This window comes from Peromyscus californicus, unplaced genomic scaffold, assembly GCF_007827085.1.
Source record: "Peromyscus californicus insignis strain IS unplaced genomic scaffold, ASM782708v3 Scaffold_24__1_contigs__length_46423439, whole genome shotgun sequence".
In the NCBI taxonomy this organism is placed as follows: Eukaryota; Metazoa; Chordata; class Mammalia; order Rodentia; family Cricetidae; genus Peromyscus; species Peromyscus californicus.
The window spans coordinates 39568085-39591314 of NW_026294535.1; the positions used below are offsets into that span (position 1 = coordinate 39568085).

General features: G+C 42.7%; 1 protein-coding gene across 3 annotated transcripts in view; it reads right to left on the reverse strand.

Moving 5' to 3' along the window:
• Nucleotides 1–17899, reverse strand: part of Mon2 (MON2 homolog, regulator of endosome-to-Golgi trafficking) — an 82086-nt gene extending 64187 nt beyond the window's left edge. For 2 of the 3 annotated variants that reach the window (XM_052753490.1, XM_052753489.1), the window contains exons 1-2: nt 17597–17899; nt 9207–9270 (exon numbers count right to left, since the gene is read on the reverse strand). In XM_052753490.1, the coding sequence (XP_052609450.1) occupies nt 9207–9270; nt 17597–17707 (175 nt within the window). In that variant the 5' untranslated portion in view covers nt 17708–17899. The remainder of the gene's footprint in view (nt 1–9206; nt 9271–17596) is intronic. The other variant, XM_052753492.1, reaches the window with a different exon arrangement.
• Between the last annotated feature and the right edge of the window lie 5331 nt (nt 17900–23230).

Below are 23230 nucleotides of genomic sequence, written 5' to 3' on the forward strand. Positions count from 1 at the left end.
AATGTTTCCTGAGTGCAGTGGGAAGAGGGTGTGATACATAAGTGTTATTTAGGGATGGATGTCACAGTCACTCATTCTCTGTACTCTGACCGTCTTGGCCCTCTCTATTAATTTACCTGTAAATTTTATAGTTTCATTTCTCTTTATAGCTGAACAAAATTTCATTGTGCATTCTGTACCACATTTTATTATCCAGTTGGGGCCTAGCAGTGAACTTAGCTATTGCTGATGAGCTCATCTGTCATGATGCTAAGCCATCTTCCAAATATTTATAACTACCGACAAATGCTACTCACTCCCAGCCACTCTATGCAACAAACGACAGTGAATACAGAGACATGACTGTGACTGTTGAGTACGCAGTCCTAACAGGTCACTTATAATACTGCTTCCAAGGCTCGGGGATCACTGCAGAAGATGGGGAGGAAGGAAGTGAGAGGACTCTAGGGTGAAAGGGCTGCTAAATGCCGCCTTCTGGGCATGGCGGCACAGCCAGCGCAGGCAAGGCTGTTACACAGAATCTGTGGCTCCTGCAATAGCCCACACAAGACTGGGCCTGTTGCCAAGCGGTGGTGGCACACGCCTTTAATCCCAGCACTCGGGAGGCACAGCCAGGCGGATCTCTGTGAGTTCGAGGCCAGCCTGGGCTACAGTCTAGAGAGGGAGTTCCAGGACAGGCAACAAAACTACACAGAGAAACCCTGTCTTGAAAAACCGAAGGAAAAAAAAAAAAAAAAGACTGGGCCTGTCAAAAGTCCAGCATGGCTTAGGGAGGGGTGCACGTGCCCCTACCCTCCATGGAGAAGTACTGGCTCCTGACGGATTCTGGAGGAGGGACAGCAATGATGTCTTCCATTGCGTACCACGTTCCAAATCCATGGTCATACAGAGGAGCTTAGTTAAACTTAGTGAGGTCTCAAAAACAAAAACAAACAAACAAACAAAACAGCAAGACATCAGTGTCTGAATGGGAATTTGTAGGGAAGGAAGGACAGACAGACAAGTTGGGAGCAGATGGGCCATGGTCACTCTGCCGGAGCATCACCAAGTATGTAGCAACCAGGAACCTCTGCGTGTTTACTATGAACAGCACAGGGTATGGCTGGTTAGTCACAGTCTTGCTGGGCAGTCTTGGAGTGTAGGCAGTCCCACTGCGGTCTTCTGGGAGAAGAATTACCATTGTCGCTTTGACCACCCACTGGTCAACCTTCCTAACTCCTCTGACGTTTACACATCCCCTCAAAGCTTCCTCCACTCCCCACACTATTACTTTGAAGTTTCCTACCAGATCTGAGAGTTTTCTGGTGGAATACTTAGGGTCTCATTTTAGTATAAAGTCATGGCATCTGCAAATAAGGCTATTTTGACTTCTTTCTTTCCTATTTGTATCCCTTTTAGTTCTTTCTCCTGGCTTCTTGCTCTACGATTTTGAGAACTATACTGATTGAATGGAAGTGGAAAGGAAAGAGCGGGCATCCCGGCCTGGTTCCCAACTTTAGAGGAACTGTTAGCACAGTGTTGGTGCTAAGACTGTCACAGATCGCCTTAATTCGGTTGAAATGTGTTCCTTCTAGTCTTTGTTTATTTGGTTTATATTTCATTGAGAACATTTGCTTCTATGTCCACCAGAGAAACTGGACAAGAGTGTTTTCATTGATCCTTATGTGCAGTTCTTAGCCAGGGTAGTGTTAGCTTCATAGGATGAGTTTGCTGTAGTCACATCTTAAGTTTTATGGTGCACACTGGATTGAGTTAATTATCACCAGCAAAGTTTTCACCAAATTGTGTTGTGTTTAAACCCACCTGAAATAAACTACTGAGGACTAAACTCCCGAAGTTTGAACCCATACCAGCTGCTTAGTTGTACTGGACTGAACTGCCTTTTTGCTTCCCACTGATCCTTCCTCTGCTGGCCATGATGGTCGCAGACACCCCCCAGCACTTAAGCACAGATGCAGTGTGCATGAGGCATCTTCATTTTCTTTGTTAGGGATGGGTGGCGACTGTGAGACCAGCAGGGCTGCTCCTCCCACAGTGATCTTGTAGTTCTTGGAGGAAATGCTGTGAGCAATCTCAGGACAGTAAGATTTGTTGCAGTCAGACTTTGCACTTCTGGAATCCACTAAACAGCACATACTTTGTTTTCTTTTGTTGCTCTTAAAACCAGTGCTAGGCATCAAGATCTGGCCCCTAAATCTTGTCCACACTTACTACCAACAGTTCTGCCTTTCTTCCAGCTACATCTACCTGTGACATAGCAGTCTGACTAGTACCACATGAGCCTTTTTTGACAATGGGGGACTTCACAACAAGTCCGAAGGCAATGAGAACAGAGAAAGTCGTTTTTCAGACTTTATGATCAGACGATGATGCCCGTGCATACCCAAGTAACATCAGGCTGGTTTAGGCCTCATGAGTTTGTTAAGCCATCCAAAACTACATTTGTCTGGCTAAAACTCCCTAGGCTTTATGACCCAGCTTTAGATTTCCAAACTTGCTTAGGTGCTTCCCCTAAGCTGCTGTTAACAATCCTTATATATTTTCATCTTGGCATCTGGTGTACAGTATCACAGTACCAGACTATAACAGATTAACGCACAGCAAGATACTAGGTCCAAAAAAGAAAGAAGAAACCTATGTGTGTAGGGGATATCCCTATATTTGTTGTTATTTAGTTTTTATAAACTAAAGATGACAAAGTTTATGCACTTAAAATAATTGTAACATAAATTAAAATGTTAGAAAAATAAGCTAGAAGTCAAGCAGTGGTGGCACACGCCTTTAACCCCAGCACTCGGGAGGCAAAGACAGGCAGATCTCTGAGTTTGAGGCTAGCCTGGTCTACAAAGGGAGTCCCAGAACAGTGAGGACTACAGAGAGAAAACAAAACAAAACAAAACAAAACAAACCAACCAACTAACCAAACAAACAAACAAACAAACAAACAAACAAAAACAAACCACCACACTAGAGGCAACTCTAAGAGACTCCGTTACATTACATGATGCAATTGAAGCCTACACTAAGGAGGGATTTAGTATTCCCATGTAATGTGATAAATAATACAATCTAAGGAAGAACGAGATGCTGGCTCCAATTCTAGAAAGACGTCATCTTAGAAGGGAAGTTTCTGGCAAAGGGAAACGAGAAGAGTGAACAGATGAACGACGCCGTGAGTGGAGACCACGGAGGAAGGACAGCAGCCATCTTCTTCCTCCTGTGAGTCTCTGCAATGACTTCCTTATTAAGACTACACTGCTGCATGACCCAGTCTACAGATGTAAGACAAGTATAGAGCTCAAGAGATGGCTCAACAGTTCAGACTTCAGCTCAGTTCCCCAAATGGTGACTCACAATGCCTCTAACTACAGTTCCAGGGGATCCAATGCCCTCCTCTGGCTTCCTTGGGCACCAGGTATGCACATGGTACATATACATACATGCAGGTAAAACATTCATACACATAAAATAAAAAACTTTAAAGACATCACAAATGCATATACTGATAAAACTATACTAAAACAAATAAATTACTTTTTATGTCAGAAAAAATTCTGAAGTATATTTACTCATTTCTACTCATAGACTCTTTAGTGATTAAGGCTATGTAGACAGGAAAAGATAAGAAAAAACTATGAGAAATGAACACAAATCACAGATAATGATTAAGTTTTTACATGTATACTGACAGTAGTTGAAAGCAGACATGATAGATGTAACTATTAGGGTTTGGGTTAAGAGTTAAATATATAACTTTTAAAGATATTATGACTTCGTAGATTTCCTGCTAAAAATACACACTAAAAACAGAATATATAATTTGTAGGTTACACGTGCCTTCTTGGTTTCTAGTAGCTTATAATCTAGGATACTAAATAATTTGTCACACAGCAGTCAAGGGTAGGATGACGCATTTGGCTATAACTGCAAACCTTTCCGCTGTTCTCTCTCATCCTCGAGGCTCTAAGAAAGGAGCAGATAAAGATCTCCGCGTGTGACCAGTGCTGACATTACCTGGCATAGCATTCCCACTCATGTCAGCAGTGAAAACAAAGAGAAGTAAACATTAAAGAGGATGCTGAGGAAGGAGCGGGAGGTAAGGCAAAGAAGACCGATCCTGAAATGCAAGTCACCTTCCCCTGAAGCTAAGCAACTACAGCTGACTAGACATGGTGCTGGCATCATTAGTAGGTTTGATGATCCAAATTCTATCTTCACCACAGCTCTTCACGGTTTCTAAACATAGAGAAACATAGATGGGACTCAACATTCTGGCTCACTGGCCTGCCCTCAACTGTTTGGAATCACTGGCATTTGTTGCAGGACAAAATTAGTATCTCATAATTTCATGGTTTATAAAGAAATAAAAACTTCTCAGGGAATTAAAATAAAACATTCTCTCAGTATTAACTGTATTCTGAACTAACTAGGTAATTTAGAAACTATATACTGACCAGCTATAAGAACCTCTGATTTCAAAATGACAAGGTATCTGTCTCTATCTGTAGGTACCAACTGGTTTAAAAATGCTAAGGTGAAGTTTAAATGTTAATGTATCTCCTTTAATAGCTGGCTTTGGAGAATACGGAGATCAAAGTGTAAAGATCTGTGATGTGAAATATGGCTACATGTATTACAAAGTAATCAAGAATCTAGCTATATATTAACATGTCTTACTCTTTAAGAATTGCATTGCATTTATTTATAAGTGTGTGTGTGTGTGTGTGTGTGTGCGTGTGTGTGTGTGTGTGTGTGTGTGTGTAGGGGTCTGTGCTTGCAACAGCACACATATGGAAGTAAGACAAAATTTGCAATAGTCTGTTCTTTCCTTTCACCACGTGAGTCTTAAGAATGGAACCAAATTCCTCAGGCCTGGGGCAAGCACCTCAACCTCGAAGCCATCTCCATGACTCTAAAATGTCTTATTCTTCCTTCAGCTTAATTAACGAGATATTTCACTCTGTATAGAATACTAGAATACATAGTGATTCTCTGAAGTTCTTCTATCAGTTATAAGATCAATGAAAACTACTGTTGGAGAATTATTAAGGATTTGTTATAATATAAGCAATGATATTAGCAAAGGTAAATATTTTTCAATGATACTTTGATTCAACTGTAATAAGTCTCCAGGTCATAAATTACCTTTAAACATGCACTTCTTCACAGAGAATAAGTTGTCAGCCCACCCAACATGCACCTCCCAAAACCTACTTGCCCACTCTTCCCGTCCCAAACACATACAGCTGCGTTTACCCTGCACACTGCCACCCTCCTCCACACACCCGGACAGCATATCCCTGCTGTCAGAGTGTCACAAACTACTTGGTAGTTTTAATAAACTGTTAGATAACAAGGGAGAAACTATGGGAGAAAGACACGATTTAGGAAAACTAACCCTAACGACAAGTTTCTAGTCAAGCTGAGAAGCCCAAAGGAGATCTACTCTTTTCCAAGGTCTTTATTTCATTTGGTAATGGGATGACATCTCTAAATAAGGATTTTATTTATTTTTTTTCCTCGAGACAGAGTTTCTCTGTGTAGTTTTGGTGCTTGTCCTGGATCTCGCTCTGTAGACCAGGCTGGTCTCAAACTCACAGAGATCTGCCTGCCTCTGCCTCCTGAGTGCTGGGATTTCTGGGACTAAAGGCATGTGCCACCACCACCCAGCTAAATTAGGAATTCTTAATGTTTTAAATTTCAAGTTTATGTTAGAGTATAATATTTAAACTGTGTGACCAAGACTGCCTTTCTCGTATGCTAGCTGAGAGGCAAGGCACCGAGGGAGTTGGAAGACAGTGGGCCTCGGGAAGCAAGCAGTGGTGGAACACGGAGCACTGAGAGAGGTAGGCAGTGAGAAAACCCTGGCACTCTGCAAACACCCCGGATTCAGATCCCATCCGATGCTCAGCAAGACCTTGACCTCTGCATCCTTCTCTGCCGAGCCATCAAGTAAGACAATGACACTCCCCTAGAAGACTTTCAGTCCACCTCATCCGTCATCATTACTGTGGCAAGGACAGAAGGACCACAGAGGAAAGAGCAGGTGGGAAAAGGGAAGCCATGTCACAGAGAAGCTCAAAAATCCCTCCTGAAAACCAAGTCCAATAAAGACCGGAGACACGAAACAGGCCAACTCTCCGTGTTCTTGCTTTGCTATCTCCCGATGACGGTCTTGGTCCCAGGACTCAGAATGTATGTCTTTACTTATGTACACAGCACTACTTTATAAACTGTCTCATTCTACTACAGAAACAGTTTGGAGGATGTGTTCAGCACCAACCTGTCAATCAATACAGCGCAGAAATAGTAAGTGAATACTTTCTAGGGGTAAAGTGTGTCAGCTGAGTGGTAGGGGTGGGAAGAAAGAAAAGTGGAGTAAGGGGCTGGAGAGATGGCTCTGCTGTGGGATGTTCTGTATGGCAAATGTGTTGCTAATTAGTCAATAAATAAAACACTGATTGGCCATTGGCTAGGCAGGAAGTGTAGGCGGGACAAGAAGGAGAATAAAGCTGGGAAGTGGAAGGCTGAGTCAGAGAGACACTGCCAGCTGCCACGATGACAAACAGCATGTGAAGATGCCGGTAAGCCACGAGCCACGTGGCAAGGCATAGATTAATGGAAATGGATTAATTTAAGCTGTAGGAACAGTTAGCAAGAAGCCTGCCATGGCCATACAGTTTGTAACCAATATAAGTCTCTGTGTTTATTTGGTCGGGTTTGAGCGGCTGTGGGACTGGCAGGTGAGAGAGATTTGTCCTGACTGTGGGCCAGGCAGGAAAACTCCAGCTACAAATGGCGTCCAACGTGGTGGCAAGAGTTTCCACCTAAAAACTGAGAAAAAAAGATTCTAAAACGGAGCTAAAAACAGCTTCCTAATTGTCTCTCTCAGAGGAGCGGCAGCTGCCTGTTTGAGCTACTGGTGGGTTCCTAGAGTGCGTGCTCGACCTGCAGTATGGCGGGAATGAGGCCTCTGCAAGTGGCACATTAAGCTACATGGTGGATTTAGCCTTTGCTAGTGCAAAACAAAAAAGGGTTTCTGGGCTACTTGCTGCTTGGCTAAAAGCATAGACCCCCGGTAGCTCCCAGAGCTCGTGGTAAACCACCATCATGCTGGGACGCTGAGGTGGGTGGAGCCAGCAGCCACAGCTGCTGCAGTTTAAAGCAATAGATTCACAATAAGACAGATTCAGATGTAATAGTTTACAATGTGTGTAAAAGATATGTAGGCGGGGCTGGAGAGATGGCTCAGAGGTTAAGAGCACTGACTGCTCTTCCAGAGGTCCTGAGTTCAATTCCCAGCAACCACATGGTGGCTCACAACCATCTGTAATGAGATCTGGTGCCCTCTTCTGGCCTGCAGACATACATGCTGTATACATAATAAATAAATAAATCTTTAAAAAAAAAAAAAAAAAAAAAAAAAGATATGTAGGCTTGAAAGAGACAAAAAAGGTGATATATAGAGTTATAGAAACAAATACATAGTTTTAAAAAATAAAGTCTTTAAAAAGACAGTAAAGGTAGTATAAAAAATAAGCCACGTAAAAATGGATATTACACAGAGAATCTGCATTGTGTTGTCTTTGGGACTTTTAACTGCAGAAAAACATTTGATTGTAAAAGCTGTTGAGTTATGCCAAAATGTATATTTTAAAGGTACCTTGCCTTCAAAATTTGAATATAAGGATATGTTACTTTGGAAAGGAGACTCTGCTTTTGTTTCCACAGAAAGCCAGAGGCTTTGGATTTGTTCCAGATTAAGATACATCAGGTTTGACCAGCCAAGACCCCCTGAAAGGTCTTTGATGACACCATGGCCCAGATGATCCAACATCCAGAACAGTTTGAAGGCATCTGGCTCAGACAATACAGCCTCATGGACTATTCCATAATCCTAAAATTTTCTTTGTTTCCCCATAAGATACAGCGCCCCCCTCCAGCAGGAAGTAGTAAGAGAAGCTACGCCCAAATTCCCAAATTATATGTAATTTTACTTTGTTAAGGTTAAAACCTTCCTTTTTGAAAAAAAAATGGGGGAAGTGCTGTGGGATGTTCTGTATGGCAAATGTGTTGCTAATTAGTCAATAAATAAAACACTGATTGGCCATTGGCTAGGCAGGAAGTGTAGGCGGGACAAGAAGGAGAATAAAGCTGGGAAGTGGAAGGCTGAGTCAGAGAGACACTGCCAGCTGCCACGATGACAAACAGCATGTGAAGATGCCGGTAAGCCACGAGCCACGTGGCAAGGCATAGATTAATGGAAATGGATTAATTTAAGCTGTAGGAACAGTTAGCAAGAAGCCTGCCATGGCCATACAGTTTGTAACCAATATAAGTCTCTGTGTTTATTTGGTCGGGTTTGAGCGGCTGTGGGACTGGCAGGTGAGAGAGATTTGTCCTGACTGTGGGCCAGGCAGGAAAACTCCAGCTACATGGCTCAGTGGTTAAGAGCACTGGCTGCTCTTCCAGAGGACCCAGGTTCAATTCCCAGCACCTGCATGGCAGCTCACAGCTGTCTGTAACTCCAGTTCCAGGGGATCTGCCACCTCCACACCAATGTACATAAAATAAATTTAAATAAATTATTTTTAAAAATAGGTGAAGTAAGAAAATTATTCATGGGGATTAAGAGCACTGTCTGTTCTTTCAGGGGTTCTGAGTTCAATTCCCAGCAACCACATGGTGGCTCACGACCATCTAAAACGGGATCCGATGCCCTCTTCTATTGTGCAGGCATACATGCAGGCAGAATACTACACACAAATAAATAAATCTCTTAAAAAGAAAATTCTTCACTCTAAGGAACTGGTAGCTTTTATTAGACTTCTCATTTCAAGGAGTTTTTATTTAATTAAAAAAAAACATTTTTTAAATTTTTTTTTAGTTTTTTGTGAATAAGGTTTCTTTGTGTAGCCCTGGCTGTCCTGGAACTCTCTCTGTAGACCAGGCTGGCCTCAAACTCACAGCGATCCCCCTGCCTCTGGCTCCCAGTGCTGGTGGATTAAAGGCGTGCGCCACAGTGTTCATCTCTAGGAGATGTAACCAGTTCACAGTTTAGGGACAGTCACATGTCCTGTATCATGAATAACACATGAGGGCACAGAAAGATGATGCTACAAAAAACTGATGGCTTTCTTTTAAGGGTCTACTTTAACTAATAGTAAAATTGTCACTAATTATTGAATTTATATGCAAAAAATTACCTGCCAAAATTTCGGTGTTTCTTGCAGCTATTGTTTTAACTTTTATTATTCCAGATTCAGCAGCCTGTAGAAAGAAAAATAATTAGAAAATAAAACTTATTATAAACATAAATTATGGTGTGAAAAATAAAAACAAAATGAAAAGCTCAAATAGTCACTATCATCTTTATTCTTAAAACATTAGAGTCCAGTTTGAGACATGCACGAAACATAACAAACTGCAGTCATCTGGGTTTCTGACATGCAAACTGCGCTTTACTTGATGCCCCGCTCTGCCTTGAGGCAGACCTGGAACACCTGAGCACTGTACCGAATTCCATATTCAGACAAGAAAACCAACGAGAAGAACAAGATTTCTTGCCCTCTTTGCGCACACCTCCCCTCTCCACCTCAAACCCCAAATCCCCGAGACCAAGCACCGCCTTAAACTAACGGGGCCAGTCCTATTTCTTCCTCTCTATATTTTAAAGATTTATTTCCTTTCATTCATGTGTGTGTGTGTTTCTGGGGAACCACAGGCCAGAGGAAAGCACTGGTCACTTGGAGCTGGAGTTACAAGTGCTGTTGAGACACCTAATGTGGGTGCTCTGATCTAAACTCAGGTCATGAGCGTACATGAACATCACACTCACACACACACACACAAAGGGAACAAGAAAAAAAATCATCCCTAAATTCAAGGAATCACCAAAAAAGGCTATTTGCTATTTTAGATATTAATATTAGACCTACTTCATCATTCTCCAGTTTTTACAACTAAATTATTATCCAGTAAAGTACTTGGAATTATTATTCTCATTGATAACATGTATTGCTAGAAATTTTTACAAAAATGTTTATTTGCAAAACACATCTATCAAGGTCCCCTGGCCCCAACTACTGTAGTCTTATGTCATGCCCCACTAACCCTAGCATAGCCTACCTAATCTAGAAAATGTGGAAAATGAGGTCTCCAGAGACAGGTCTCCATCTACTCACAAAGGCTTAGAGGTGTGAGGAAAGCATCTCCGCTGGGTGTGGTGGCTAACCCTACACTCACTAAGAGGCTGGACCGCAGCCAGTTCTAAGCCAGGTTAGGCTACACGTGAGACACTAGCTTGAAACAAAACAACAACAAACAGGACTGGAGAAATGAGTGAGCAGTTAAGAGCAGTGGCTATTCTTGCAGAGGACCTGAGTTCAACAAAACCATCTGTAACTCCAGTTCCAGGGGATACAACTGGGAATGTTACTATATCTGTTATACAACTGGGAATGTTACTCTATCTGTTTAGTAGTAGGGCTGTTAGTCTAGTAAAAGCCCTTATATTACTAATGCTTACCACACTGTCTTTAAAAGAAGTAGCTATATAATAAGGTTTCTAAATGAAAAGTTAACATAGTACGGAAATTGGAACCCACTTAAAAAGTGGGAAAGAGGAGGGGATTTACTGGCTCTCTGACCCCCAGATTCACAAGGTTACCAGATCTAGTTTATTTCTGTCACTTTCCTCTTGGTTCCGGCCTGTTGTGTGATGGGTTCATTCTCAAGCTGTCTCCAATCTTAGCAACAAAAGAACTGCAGCTACTCAACACCTCAGAATTCCTATGACACTACCTACAAAGAGAGCAGAGTCTCTTTCCGTAGATTCTGACATAGAAGCCCCAGCCCGTTTTTAACTAGGAGTATGCATTAGCATTATGTGAGTTGTGCAGCATCGGGGAGAGGTGAAATTTCTTTTTAAATGTGTGTAAGTGTTTTGCCAGAATGTATACCTACAGAGGTCAGAAGAGGGTGTTGGAAACCTTGGAACTGGAGTTACAGGTGGTTGTAAACTACCATGTAGATGCAGGGAACCAAACCTAAGTGCAAGAGCAACAAGTACTCTTAACCACTGAGCCATTTCTCCAGCCCCAAAGTGGGGGATGTTGGGAGTCTCGAGCTAGAGCCCCATTCCAAGCTCCATCCAGATGTTCCATCAGCTCCTCCTATTCCAGATCCCACCCAAAGAAAGCCAGCCAAGCAGCCCGTCCCCCCGACCCCCAGGGTATTTAAGGCTCCCCACTTGGAAGTAGCCTGGTGGTAGCCTGGTGGTCCCCTCTTCCCCTGACATCATCTGGGAATGCTTTGCTCAGATTACAATCGAGACTTTAGACTTGAATCTTGATTGGCTTATTGCATTGGTGGAGTTACCCACTACCAGTGGTATTTTTTTTTTACTTATCAGAGATTATTCAAACTAGATTAAGCAAACCAGAGCACTCAGTGAATAGGAATTAATTAGTTCATCTAAATCCAGAAGGTTCTGGGTGAAGAATGTAGACTACCAATGAAGGAAGGAAACAATGTATGCTACAGAAGGAATAAACATGCCAATTACTACAAGTACTACTGATTAGTTTTTTTAAGGTTTATAAATCAGGCATGGTGGCACATGTCTACAATCCCAACAGGCGGGAGATGGAAGTAGGAGGATCAGGAGTTCCAGGCCTGTCTGGGATACATGACTGTCTAAAAAACAAGTGGCTTTACATGCTGCTTCCTATCATAAAAACTCATGCTTCTGCTTTTAATAAATATATCTTCTGCAACTCATGAGAAAAACAATCTAAAATTAGAACAAAAATTTCAGAATCCCAAATTAATTATTCATAGACCACACCACTGAAATGAAAGTGAAAAAATGTGAAATTTAACTTACTGTCAACTTAGATAATACAAAGTATTCATGAGACACAAAGGAAGCATGGGGATGCCCTGGAGAGTTTTTCCATGTCAGGTAAATGCTAAGACGCAAAGTCAAATACACACTAAGCCGTATTGAAAAGATATAGAATATCCCCTAGAGGACAATATGCTTATAAAAGAATTACTACTTTGAAACAAATAAAATATTCTTCCATGACATTCAACTAGTCTACAACTATGGTTTCAAAAACCACATATGACATTTTACTCCAAACCCATGGTTTCTAAGAAATAGACTTTCTTTAATATGTTAAATGGAAGACTGGAAAGCAGGGCATATGTAGATGGCTAAAAATATTCATGTGGTATGCCTTTCTCTTTCCCATCCTTTTCCTAAAATTTTAAACTTCAATAAAGGATCTAGTTAGCACTGGCTAGAAAGATAGATAAGATGAAATAGAGATCCTTTAGGATTTACTTATAAAAGGGGGAAAAACTCAAAACTATAATAGAAGATAAAATGTAAGAGTTATAGGAAATAGCTTACACAATAAGCTTAAGTTAAAAAAGAAAAAAAATGCAGAGGAACGCACTAGACAGAGAAGGCTTTCAGCCTGGGAGGAGCTTTTACCCAACACCCAGCTCCCATTTGGACAGAGTTAAGTGTTTAAAATTATCTCATGAATGAATGAGCAGACGAAGAATGAAATCAGAAAATTACCTGTGAATTTAGTTCACTTAAATGATAAACGGGTTGGGAAGGATTTCAGGTAGGATTAATACATGATAGAATTCTAACTGGGGGTGTGGGGGGGGAGGAGTCAATTCCACACTAGTAACAGTAACCTCAGAATGAAAGGTGAAGCAAGGGCACCTCTGAAGACTCCACGTGATCACATGATCATTGCCTAAATAGAGTGGGTAAGGATGAGGAAGCCAGAGAGGAAAGTTAGGAAGATAACAAGGTATGAAATGCCATCCCAAGAAATTTAATAATCACATGGTAGCAACCAAGAGTTTCTGAGTGAGTGCTAAGGGTGCTAATTTAATTTGCTTACGTCATTGATATGCATCAAAAGTCAGACATAAAATTAAAATCTGGTGTAGGGATAGTACATGAGAAAATAGAGAAGAAGAAAAGAAAATCCAGAAATTACAGAAAGCATTGAGAGAGAAAAGCCAGCCAGTCAGGAGTAGGAGAAGTAACAGTGAGAACCACCAGTAACAAGTCAAAGGGCTGGGGAGCAAGGGCTGGTTTTAACAGAGCAGAGCTCCATGACAAGAAGTTCTTTGCATGTGCACCGTGCGGAAGATCTTCTGGTAAAGGTGCCACACGGGCTGATGCAAACACAGATGTAAGCTCACAAGGAAACCAGGATGCACGGCACAGAGAGAGCCACTGGTATCATGCTGAGGCCAATAGCAAGGGCAGCAGGCAGTACACAGGGAAGAGCACGAAGCAAGGTTTGAAGACGAACCAGGATACACTCACACATAAAGAACAGGACTCCCGAGACGGGAGACACATGAACAGTGTGCTACAAAAATCAAATGAGAAAGCTTCAAGGGGGAAGGAACGGTCAGCAGCAGAAAGTAATGACACGGTCAGGTAATGGGAACAGCGGCATTTGTGGGGTGCTGTGATGGGGAGAGGGGATTTAGAGATGGGTACACATGGAATCACATCCAGTCCCTCCACATCCCAGCTCTACTATCTTACTGAGCCCCTCTGAACCTCCTCATGTGTAAAATGAAGTACTGATTTATTTTATTCTCTTCTTTTTTCTTTGAGACAGTGTCTTGACATGTAGCCCAGGCTGGCCTGAAACTGTAGAGCAGACTGGCCTCAAACTCAGAACTGCCTGCCTCTGCCTCCCAAGTGCTGTGGTCACACTACACCTGGCTCCTTTTTCTTCTGAGATGGAATCTTGTGATGTAGCTCAGTCTGGTGTTGAACTTGAGATTCTCCTGCCTCGGCCTTCTAAATGCTAGAGTCTGGGTGTGCTGAGTTATAAAATATTTAAAGTGGTATGTTGTAAAGGTTATATTTTATTTAATCCAGTTAACTTCATGAAAATCAAGGTAGTTTCTATTTCTGCTTGCTTTTGCCATGTTTTGCACTTACTAGACTAATAATTGCTCTAGACTTTAACTATTAGCACAATCTACTTTGGACTTGGTTAACAATAAGCTATCTCACAGAAGAGAGAGAAAAAGGACTCAAGATGATTTTAAGTCATAGACAGTGTCTTTTATTCCTATGTCATCAAAGCACAGTGCCATGAAGTAATCAGCATAATGCAAATACTTAAGTACTTGTCTCTATTCTTATGTATTTCAATATATAAAGCATGAATTTATTCTATTATACTTAGGAGAGAAAGAACACCTACCAAGGAGGAAATAGCAGTGCACTAAAAATACTACACCAAAACAGCTCACAGCCAAGCATGGCTACATTATCCAACCTCCATTCTTCACTGTGAATGGTCCTGAAAATGAAGTCGAAATCCACCCAGAGAGCCAAGACCTCAGCCTCAGATCCCAAACGAAAGAACAAACACACATAAAACCCTCCCATGGCAATAAAAGGCATTCTGTCACCGGGTCTTAGCAGCCACCAACTGACACAGAACAAGAACTCTGCACTGGAGAACTATGCCCCAGGGAACCAACCTCTGGTTTAGACACAAGCCTTAGCCAGAGTGCCAATGAATAGCAAAAAGCTTGAAAGCACACGGCCTGGAAACACGGCTCGTCATTTATGCTTTACCAAGTCTATGCCAGTACAGAGAGGAGAAGCCTAAAGACGGCTCCGTAGTAAAGGTGCTTATCAGCAGGCCTGACAGACAATCCGAGTCTGCCTGTGTGTGCATCTCGTGTGCCTGGTGCTGGGGAAGGCCAGAGAGGGCATCCGGTCTCCTTGAATTAGAGCTACAGAGAGCTCAGGGTCATCATGGGTGCTGGGAATCAAGCCTGGGCCTCTGGAAGGGCAGCAGTGCCCTTAACCAAGTAAAAATTCTCACTCAGCATATCCTTATGGAACATGAACCAGAGACAAGATCACTATTAGTGACAGTCACAATGATTCTTGCCATTACTGCAAAGGCTAGGAGCAATTACTGTGGAGCTCTCTGGCCAGTGATTAAATAAAAATTAATCAATCAAAGTGCCGGGATTAGGAATAGAGTGAGTTCTAGAACTTTGTAAGTTACATGTTGGAACGTTGAGTGTTTTTTTCCAATAAAAATACCACAGTATGTAGCAGCTAAATTCTTAGGGTAACCCAGAGGCCTACAAAACAGAGGAATTACAGACCTTTTTTTGTTTGTTTGTTTTTTTGAGACAGGGTTTCTCTGGGTAGCTCTGGAGCCTGTCCTGGAACTCACTCTGTAGACAAGGCTGGCCTCAAATTCATAGAGATCCGCCTACCTCTGCCTCCCAAGTGCTGGGATTAAAGGTGTGTACCACCACCACCCAGCAAGTCACAGTTCTTAATAAATTAGGATTTGATGTTTTCAAAACAAGAAAATTTTTTACAATAAAAATTCTCTTCCTCTCTCCCTCCCCCCCAACCCCGTCTCGTGTGTGTGTGTGTGTGTGTGTGTGTGTGTGTGTGTGTGTGTGTGTGTGTGTGTTCAGGGGAGGAGATGTCTCAACAGGATTTCACTCCATAGCCTCTAGTTTGGTCTCAAACTCATGCCCATCTTCCTGGGTGCTGGAATTACAGGTGTGACCCATAACACCTGGTAAAACACCCTAATTCTTTAAAATTACTTGCTATAACTTTCAACAGACAAATGATATAGAAACAACAAAGAAATAAACACCAAAGCTAATTAGTGGTTATCTGAAATAAAACATAGTATCTTCCTCAAAGTGATACATCTGGTCTTTATTCTGAGTAGCAGCTCATTAAAGAAACTGGAATTTGTTGAAGACAGGTTCTGCAAGTCACTCACAGAAAAGTTAAAGATTCCTTAGAAGTCTAAATTATAAACTTTACCAGTCAAGTTCTAATTATAAAACTTTTTATAATAAGGATAAATATAGTTTTAAGTGGAAAAATATGAACTCACTTGGTAATTTTTAATAGTAAATAGTATGTTAAACTGCAGGTATGCTAAGCAATATTCACTAGGAATAAAAATTAACTACTTTTACAGCATCATTGAGCTACATTATTTCTTATTTTTTAATTTTTTTTAGATTTATTCATTGTGGTGATATATTGTGTACCCTAATAAAGCTTGTCTGAGGATCAGAGGACAGAGCCAGCCACTAGATTAGACACAGAAGTCAGGCAGTGGTGGCACACACCTTTAATCCCAGTACTGGGAAGCATACATGCCTTTAATCCCAGGAATGTCTGAGCAGAGAGAGGTATATAAGGCATGAGCAAACAGGAACTCATTCTCTTTAGGCTGAGGATTTTGTAGAGGTTAGAACTAGTGGCTTACTGCTCTGATTCTCTGATCTTTCAATTTTCACCCTGACATCTTGCTCCAGGTTTTTTATTAAAAGACCATCTAAGATGTGAACAATTCATTATTGTCTTATGTATATGAGCGATTTGCCTATATGGTATGTTTGTGCACCATGTGTATGCCTGGTGTCTTCAGAGGCCAGAAGAGGGGGTTGGATCCCTTGAAATTGGAATTACAGATGGTTGTGAGCCACCATGTCAGTGCTGAGAGTTCAATCCAGGACCTCTGGAAGAGCAACAAGTGCTCTTAACCGCTGAGCTAGCTCTCCAGCCCCCTAAACGCCATTATTTCCAAAATGTGAAAGGACACAGTTTTTAAAATATTTCAACGAAAATCTTAAGAGGAAAAAAAGGTCAGGGATGGCTGAATTAAATAGTGATTAAATTAAAATTTTCAATTCAGTATTTGGAAAGTTTTATAAGCATATTTTAAGCTGAGCTTTTTTTACTGATATTCTTTTGGGGATTTTCCATCATCATCATCATCATCATTTTGGTTTTTTAAGTCAAGGTCTCTTTAAGTAGCCCTGGCTGTCCTGGTGTCCTCTCTCTAACTCACAGAGATCCGCTTGTCTCTGAGTGCTGGGAAGAAAAGTTCGGCCACCACGCCTGGCCTCCCATAATCTTATAAAAGCACATTTTAACTCTATTCTATGGCTGAAAAAACAAAACAAAACAAAACAAAAACAAAACTCAAGGACCCAAGAAGCTATATTCAGGTGCATTTGTTTTTAATCCAAACCAAAGCTTCCCACTAGAATATTGCTTGTAGACGGCCTAAGACAGTTACTGTAGGCCTTGACCATTTGCGGTAAATTATGTGCTCTAGTTTATTAAGACAGAGAGTTAAGCTGAATAACAGTCAAGAAGGAAATGTTTCCCAGTGAGTGATAAACACACATTATGTACATGTACGTGTGGAGCACAGATTCCGCCACAGTGGCGGATTCTAATTTTTAGCAGCCATACACCTGACTCAATTCACCAAATCGGCTCACTCCAGGAACTTCATTCCGAAATAAACACGACAGGAGAAAGGAAGAGATCGCATCCCCTTAGAACTCTCAAAGGAAACTTACAAAGCGCGTTCATTGGTCAGACAATCACCGACTGAAACCTGCTGGCGGAATGGAAAATTAGGCATAGGGCTGGGGGGAATGGAGCAACGGGTCTGATAGGACCCGGGAGCGCTCGCTCGCTTGCGTTTGCCCCTGACGTCGTCTGAAGCCTACATACCTCCTTGACAGGTGGGAATTTCTTCTTGCATTCTAGTGACAAGGCCCGCAAGTCGCTCTGCATGTTCTCCAGCAGCTTCTTCACAGCCTCGGGGCTGTTGGTGCCGGACATGGTTCCCCCTCCCACCCCCCAGGTCCTAGGCGGTCGGGGAAGCGCACGACCAAGCTAGCTGGCACTGTCAGCTCCCGGGGAGGCGGGCAGCGAGCCGGCGGCCCCTCCGCCTTCCGCGGCAGCCCGAGCCCAGGGCTCGGCGGGCGCACGGCCGGGCCTGGGCTGCGCCCCCGAGGCGTGCCCGACAGCCTCCGCCGCCCCGCACCACCGACGGCTGCTCGCCGAGATCCGGCCGCCGCCGCCGCCGCCGCCGCCGTGCCGCCCCGCGAGGCTCCACCGGCACCGGCTCGGGAGCCCACCAGGAGGGCAGGTCCCTCCCGCCGCCGCGGGGCCCGGCCACGGCGGGCGTCACCGGCCGAGCTGGCCAGAAGCGTCAGCGATGCCCTCCCCGGCTGCCCAGACTCGCCGACGCCATTAGCCGAGTCGCCCACAATTCCGAGCGCGGTCCCCCGGACACGTCAGCCGCACTTCCGGGCTCCGGGCCCCGCCCCCGCCCGGGCCAATCCCGAGGCGAGCCGCTGGAGGGGGCGGGGCCCGGAGCCCGGGAGCCTGGACCAGCTCCAGCTGGGGAGCCAGGACCCCGCCCCCCGGCGTCCACGCAGGTGGCCGGCACAGCTGCGCAGGCGCGTCCTGCTTCCTCTGCCCTGGCTGGGGGTAACCTGGAGAGAGCTGGGGATGCTCCTCCTCGGGGTGGGGGGGGTGGGGGGTTCTCTGTGCGTATGCTTTTGTGTTCCATTCTCTCCTGCTTATGAATATTTGCTGCATTTTGAATGAATTTGTCTCGTCCCTCCCTCACTTCTGCCGCCTTGGATCTCCCCGCCTTGTAACACAAATCAACCTCTTGCTCCTACCTTTTTCCCTGAGGACCTGCGGAGTTGTACAAAGCGCCTTTGGTTCATTTAACTGCGGAGGAGTCCCCCTTTTTCCCCCTTATCTGTTACGAGACAAGATCACACACACACACACACACACACACACACACACACACACACACACACACACACTTGTTTTTCTTCGCCGACAGTTTCAAGCAAGTTGGACTTCCCTTTTATGTGTTTTATTTCGCTTTGTTTCTGTTGTTTGCCCCCTTATTTCTTGGTGTGTCTCCATCGCCTAGAATGATGCCTGGTACACTATATACGGTAATTGGTACATGATAGTGCCACATAAATATAAGGCAAAAGCTACTTGTGTGCTTTTTCAAAAGATCCAGGTTTGTCTATTTTTTTTTTTTAACCCAAGACATTTCTCCGTTGCAAAATAAGCAGGAAGCAAAAAGTAATTTCGGGTTGTTGTTCTGATGAGCAAAGCCAGTTTGTGTGGATTGAAATTGGAAGGGAAGGAAGCTGTGTCTGTGTTAAGGATTATAAAACTGACTGGAACTCCTTGGTTGTGAGGAACTGGAATGTTGCCGGTCCGGAACCAAATTATCTTGATTATCTGCCCCCACCCCACCCCACCCCCCGACACACACACACACCCCCAACAGCCATTTGTGGTCATCTTTGTTTGACCGAACATCCTTGTGACTTGACTATCAAGCAAAACCTTTTTTGGAATGTGCCACCAGATTCCTAACTGCCAGCAACCCACAGGTGATCACTATCAGCCAGTGTCTGAGGCGAGTAACAGAAGCTTTCCTCTTTTGCTGTAACTCACTTACCTAGTGTTGCCACTAATGAAGCTATTCTCGACCTCTGAATTTCGACCCCTTTCATAGGGGTCACCTAAGACCATCAGAAAACAGATATTTACATTGTGATTCATAAAAGTAGCAGAATAACAGTTATGAAGTGGCAATGAAAATAGTGTTATGGTTGGGGGGTCACCACAACTTGAGGAACTGTGTTAAAGGGTCACATCAACAGGAAGGTTGACAACCACTGCACCAATGCATTTTTTTAAATACCATGATTTATGACTTTCTTTGCTTTGTTACTATAAATCTTAATGAAAATTCTGCTATGTTGGATCATGGTATTTGGGGCAAGCATCTATGTTCCTGGTCTTGGTCATTTATATCTGGCTTCAGAACAAGCTAGGTCTTAACTCTCTTTGAGGTGAGAGCTTTGTTTCTGCATCAGCAGGAGGAGAGAGTTGGCAGATGGGGTAGAAGTGGAGAACTCCCAGGATACTAGTTTTCATCTTTTGTGTCCATTGTACAACTTGCGAGAAGTTTAGCAGCTTCACAGTATAAGCTTTGTGTTTCCAAGTCTCAGTGTCCGGAGAGAAAGAGGAACTCACTCAGATGAAATCCATGACACACGACTCTTGAGGGGCCAGGGGTTTTTCTGAAATAATCTAGGACCTGAACCACTAATACAGATTCTGACACAAGGGTCTGAGGTTTTATTATGAATAGCTTTGGCACAATTGACTGAAAATAATTTTCTTTCATCTTTAACATCTCTGTAGAGTTGAGGAAATCAAGTTGCAATTTTTGGTTTTTCTTTGAGACAGAGCCTCACTATGTAGCTCTGGCTATTCTGGAACTCACCATGTTGATGAGGCTGGCCTCAAACGCACAAAGATCCATCTGCCTCTGCCTATCCAGAGCTAAATAAAGACTCTTTAGTGGTCATCACTCGGACGAAGTTTTTCATTGACTTCCAAACATAATTATCAGTGAGGTAGGTTTTTAAATTTATTTATATTCACTCATCTCGTTGAAAATAGGAAGTCCACCTTTTTTCCTGATTGCTTTTATGAATATTTTATTTTAATTATTTATTCTTTGACAGTTTCATACAAGTGTGTAGTAAGTTTTAGTCATTTCTGTCCCCATTACCCTGACTGAGTCTCTCATTCTTTCTCCCTCTGCTGAAACGTTTTTCCCAAAAAGTTCTCTCTAATTTTCATAGCGGGTGTGTGTGTGTGTGTGTGTGTGTGTGTGTGTGTGTGTGTGTGTCTGAATTAAAATTGCTTGTATGAGCATAGGCTACTTTCTTGTAGGTTCATCACTGAAGAAAATGACGACACCCCTCCCATGACACCCCTCCCCAGGCACCCACTAGCTGCCACTAGTCCCTGGACTTTTATCTGTCTCACAATGAGGAAGTACTCACCTTTAACAGAGAAACTTGTCTACTGTCATTCTGAAACATCTGTCTCGACCGAAGGACGGCATGCAATTGTTATCCAACCTAATTTTCTATTTGTTCAATTCTTCAGGTTTGAACATCATTAATGCTTTTTTTTCCCCCACCTACATCTTAGATACTGGTGTTTCCCAGAATTCCATTCTCTGCACTCTTCAATTTATTCTCTCAGTGATCGATTCACAGCAACAGTCTCAATTACCACTACCCTACTTGTATTGCCCATAAAACCCCACGTTGACAAATACCAGTGGACATTGCAGATTAACAGACGTGTTACGCCATAGCCACTACTTGAGTTTGCACATTGAGATTATGAGATAAACACAAGAATATAATATCAGCGGAGAGATGGAAGTACAAGCTTCTAAACCGTCCAAATATTCATGCCTTCTGCAATACATGACGTCAGGCATTCTGGAATCTTCTTCAGCTATTACCGGGCTTATATACACAGAACTGTACTGGTCCTGACATCACTTTGCCTAGGCAGGCTAGCTCATCCATCACAGTTACGCAGCCCAGAATGTGATAGTTAAGGATATTTAGACATGAGTGAATCATTTGTCCTCAACTCCCCTGTGGTAACACAGCCTCACTCAAATACATTCTTAAACTTAGCACCAGGGAAATGAAACAACAACAACAACAACAACAACAACAGATACGTAACTATCTCTGAAAGTCATCATGTCAAGCTGTTGCTAAAAGTCCTTCCCAAGAGGAGACAGAAGCAATGTCTACCCTGACTTTAAGGCTCCAACCACAAACTAAGGCACAATTCCACCAAAGTAGATCCCACTCTGGGGAACTAATAAGTTTATTGGGCTTCCTTACAGAACATCGATTGGGGGGTCTTTTAACAAGCACATGGTCTTATATTTGAGAGGGCTTCCTTTCTTCCAGAGGTCAAAGTCCATTAATCTAGACTAGTGGATCTCAACCTTTGGGTCATGACCCCTAGGAGGGGTCATGGGGGTCACATATCAGATATCTTACATATCAAGTATTTACAACTTATAATAGTTTCAAAATTATAGTTATGAAGTAGCAACGAAATAATTTTATGGTTGCGGGTCAGCACACCACGAGGAACCGTATTAAAGGGTTGAAGCGTTAGGAAGGTTGAGAACCACTGACCTAGACTCTAGAGCCTGCTAACTAGAGTTAGTGTATGTCCTAAATATTTTACCTTTTGGGAGATATTTGAGTTTTCCGTGAAGATGGGTTTTGTCCTGAAACGTTCAGAAACAAAACTTGAATAGTTCTTTTATCAAATTCTAATTTTATGAGACTGTGAATAGGATCATCTGTATACCAAAGTAAACTCCCATTCTTTGGAGTGAAGGACCTTAATTCTTTGGCTGGCTAATAGGTTTCCAAACACATGAGGAATTTCATTGAATTTCCTGGCTATATTATCCAAACATATTGAGCTTTTTTTATAGTGTCGCCTTCAGTACATTCAAAGGCAAACAGATATTGTGAGTTAGGACATAGCATAGCAAAGTAAGCTTCTTTTAAGTCAAGGATAATAAATAAAGAAATTTCCCCTGAAACCCATCTTACAAATGTGTAGAGACTGAGGAGAGAGATGGCTCAGCGGTTAAGAGTACTGACAGATGTTCCAGAGGAACTGGGTTCAATTCCCAGGTTGTCTGGAGTCTGATCATGCCAGGATGAAAAATAAATTTTAAAAAAAGAAAGAAAAAAGAACAAATTTGTAGAGATTTGGGGCTACAGACACCTGGGAATAGCCAGTCTTGAAAATTCCTTGCAATGTGGGTTCTCGATGTAATGACGTGAACATCTGAACATAAAAACCCTGATCGCCTGCCTTCTCTTTTGCCAAAGACAAATATAACCACAGAATTGTATTCTAATAATTTAAAATCCATTCAAGGCAAGTTTTGCTCATCTTCTAGTCTCTGTTGGTGCCAACCTACAATTCAGGAAAAATTAGCTTTCTCTATTTTTTTTAATATTTAAAGATTTACTTACTGTATTTTATCTCTATGAGTGTTTTCCCTGCATGTACGTATGTGCATCATGTCAGAAGAGAGCATCGGATCCCCTGGAATCGGAGTTGTGGATGGCTATGTGCCACCATGTGGGTGCTGGAAAGTGAACCCAGGTTCTATGCAAGAGCAGCAAGTGCTCTTGACTACTGAGCCATCTCTCCAGCCAGCTTTCTCGTCCTAACACTACCTGTCTGAAAGTGGCCCCAGTTAGGCAAGATGCCGCCTAAAAGTGAGTTCTCGGGAATAAGTGATTGCCCATACTTATGCACTGTCCTGTCGTCAGTTTTATATCTAAAAGAGTAATTAAAAGAAAGGAAGATTATTAAACCGGGCCGGCTGGCACACACCTTTCACATCCCAGCAGCCAGGGAGCAGAGGGAGGCAGATGTCTATGAGTTTGAGGC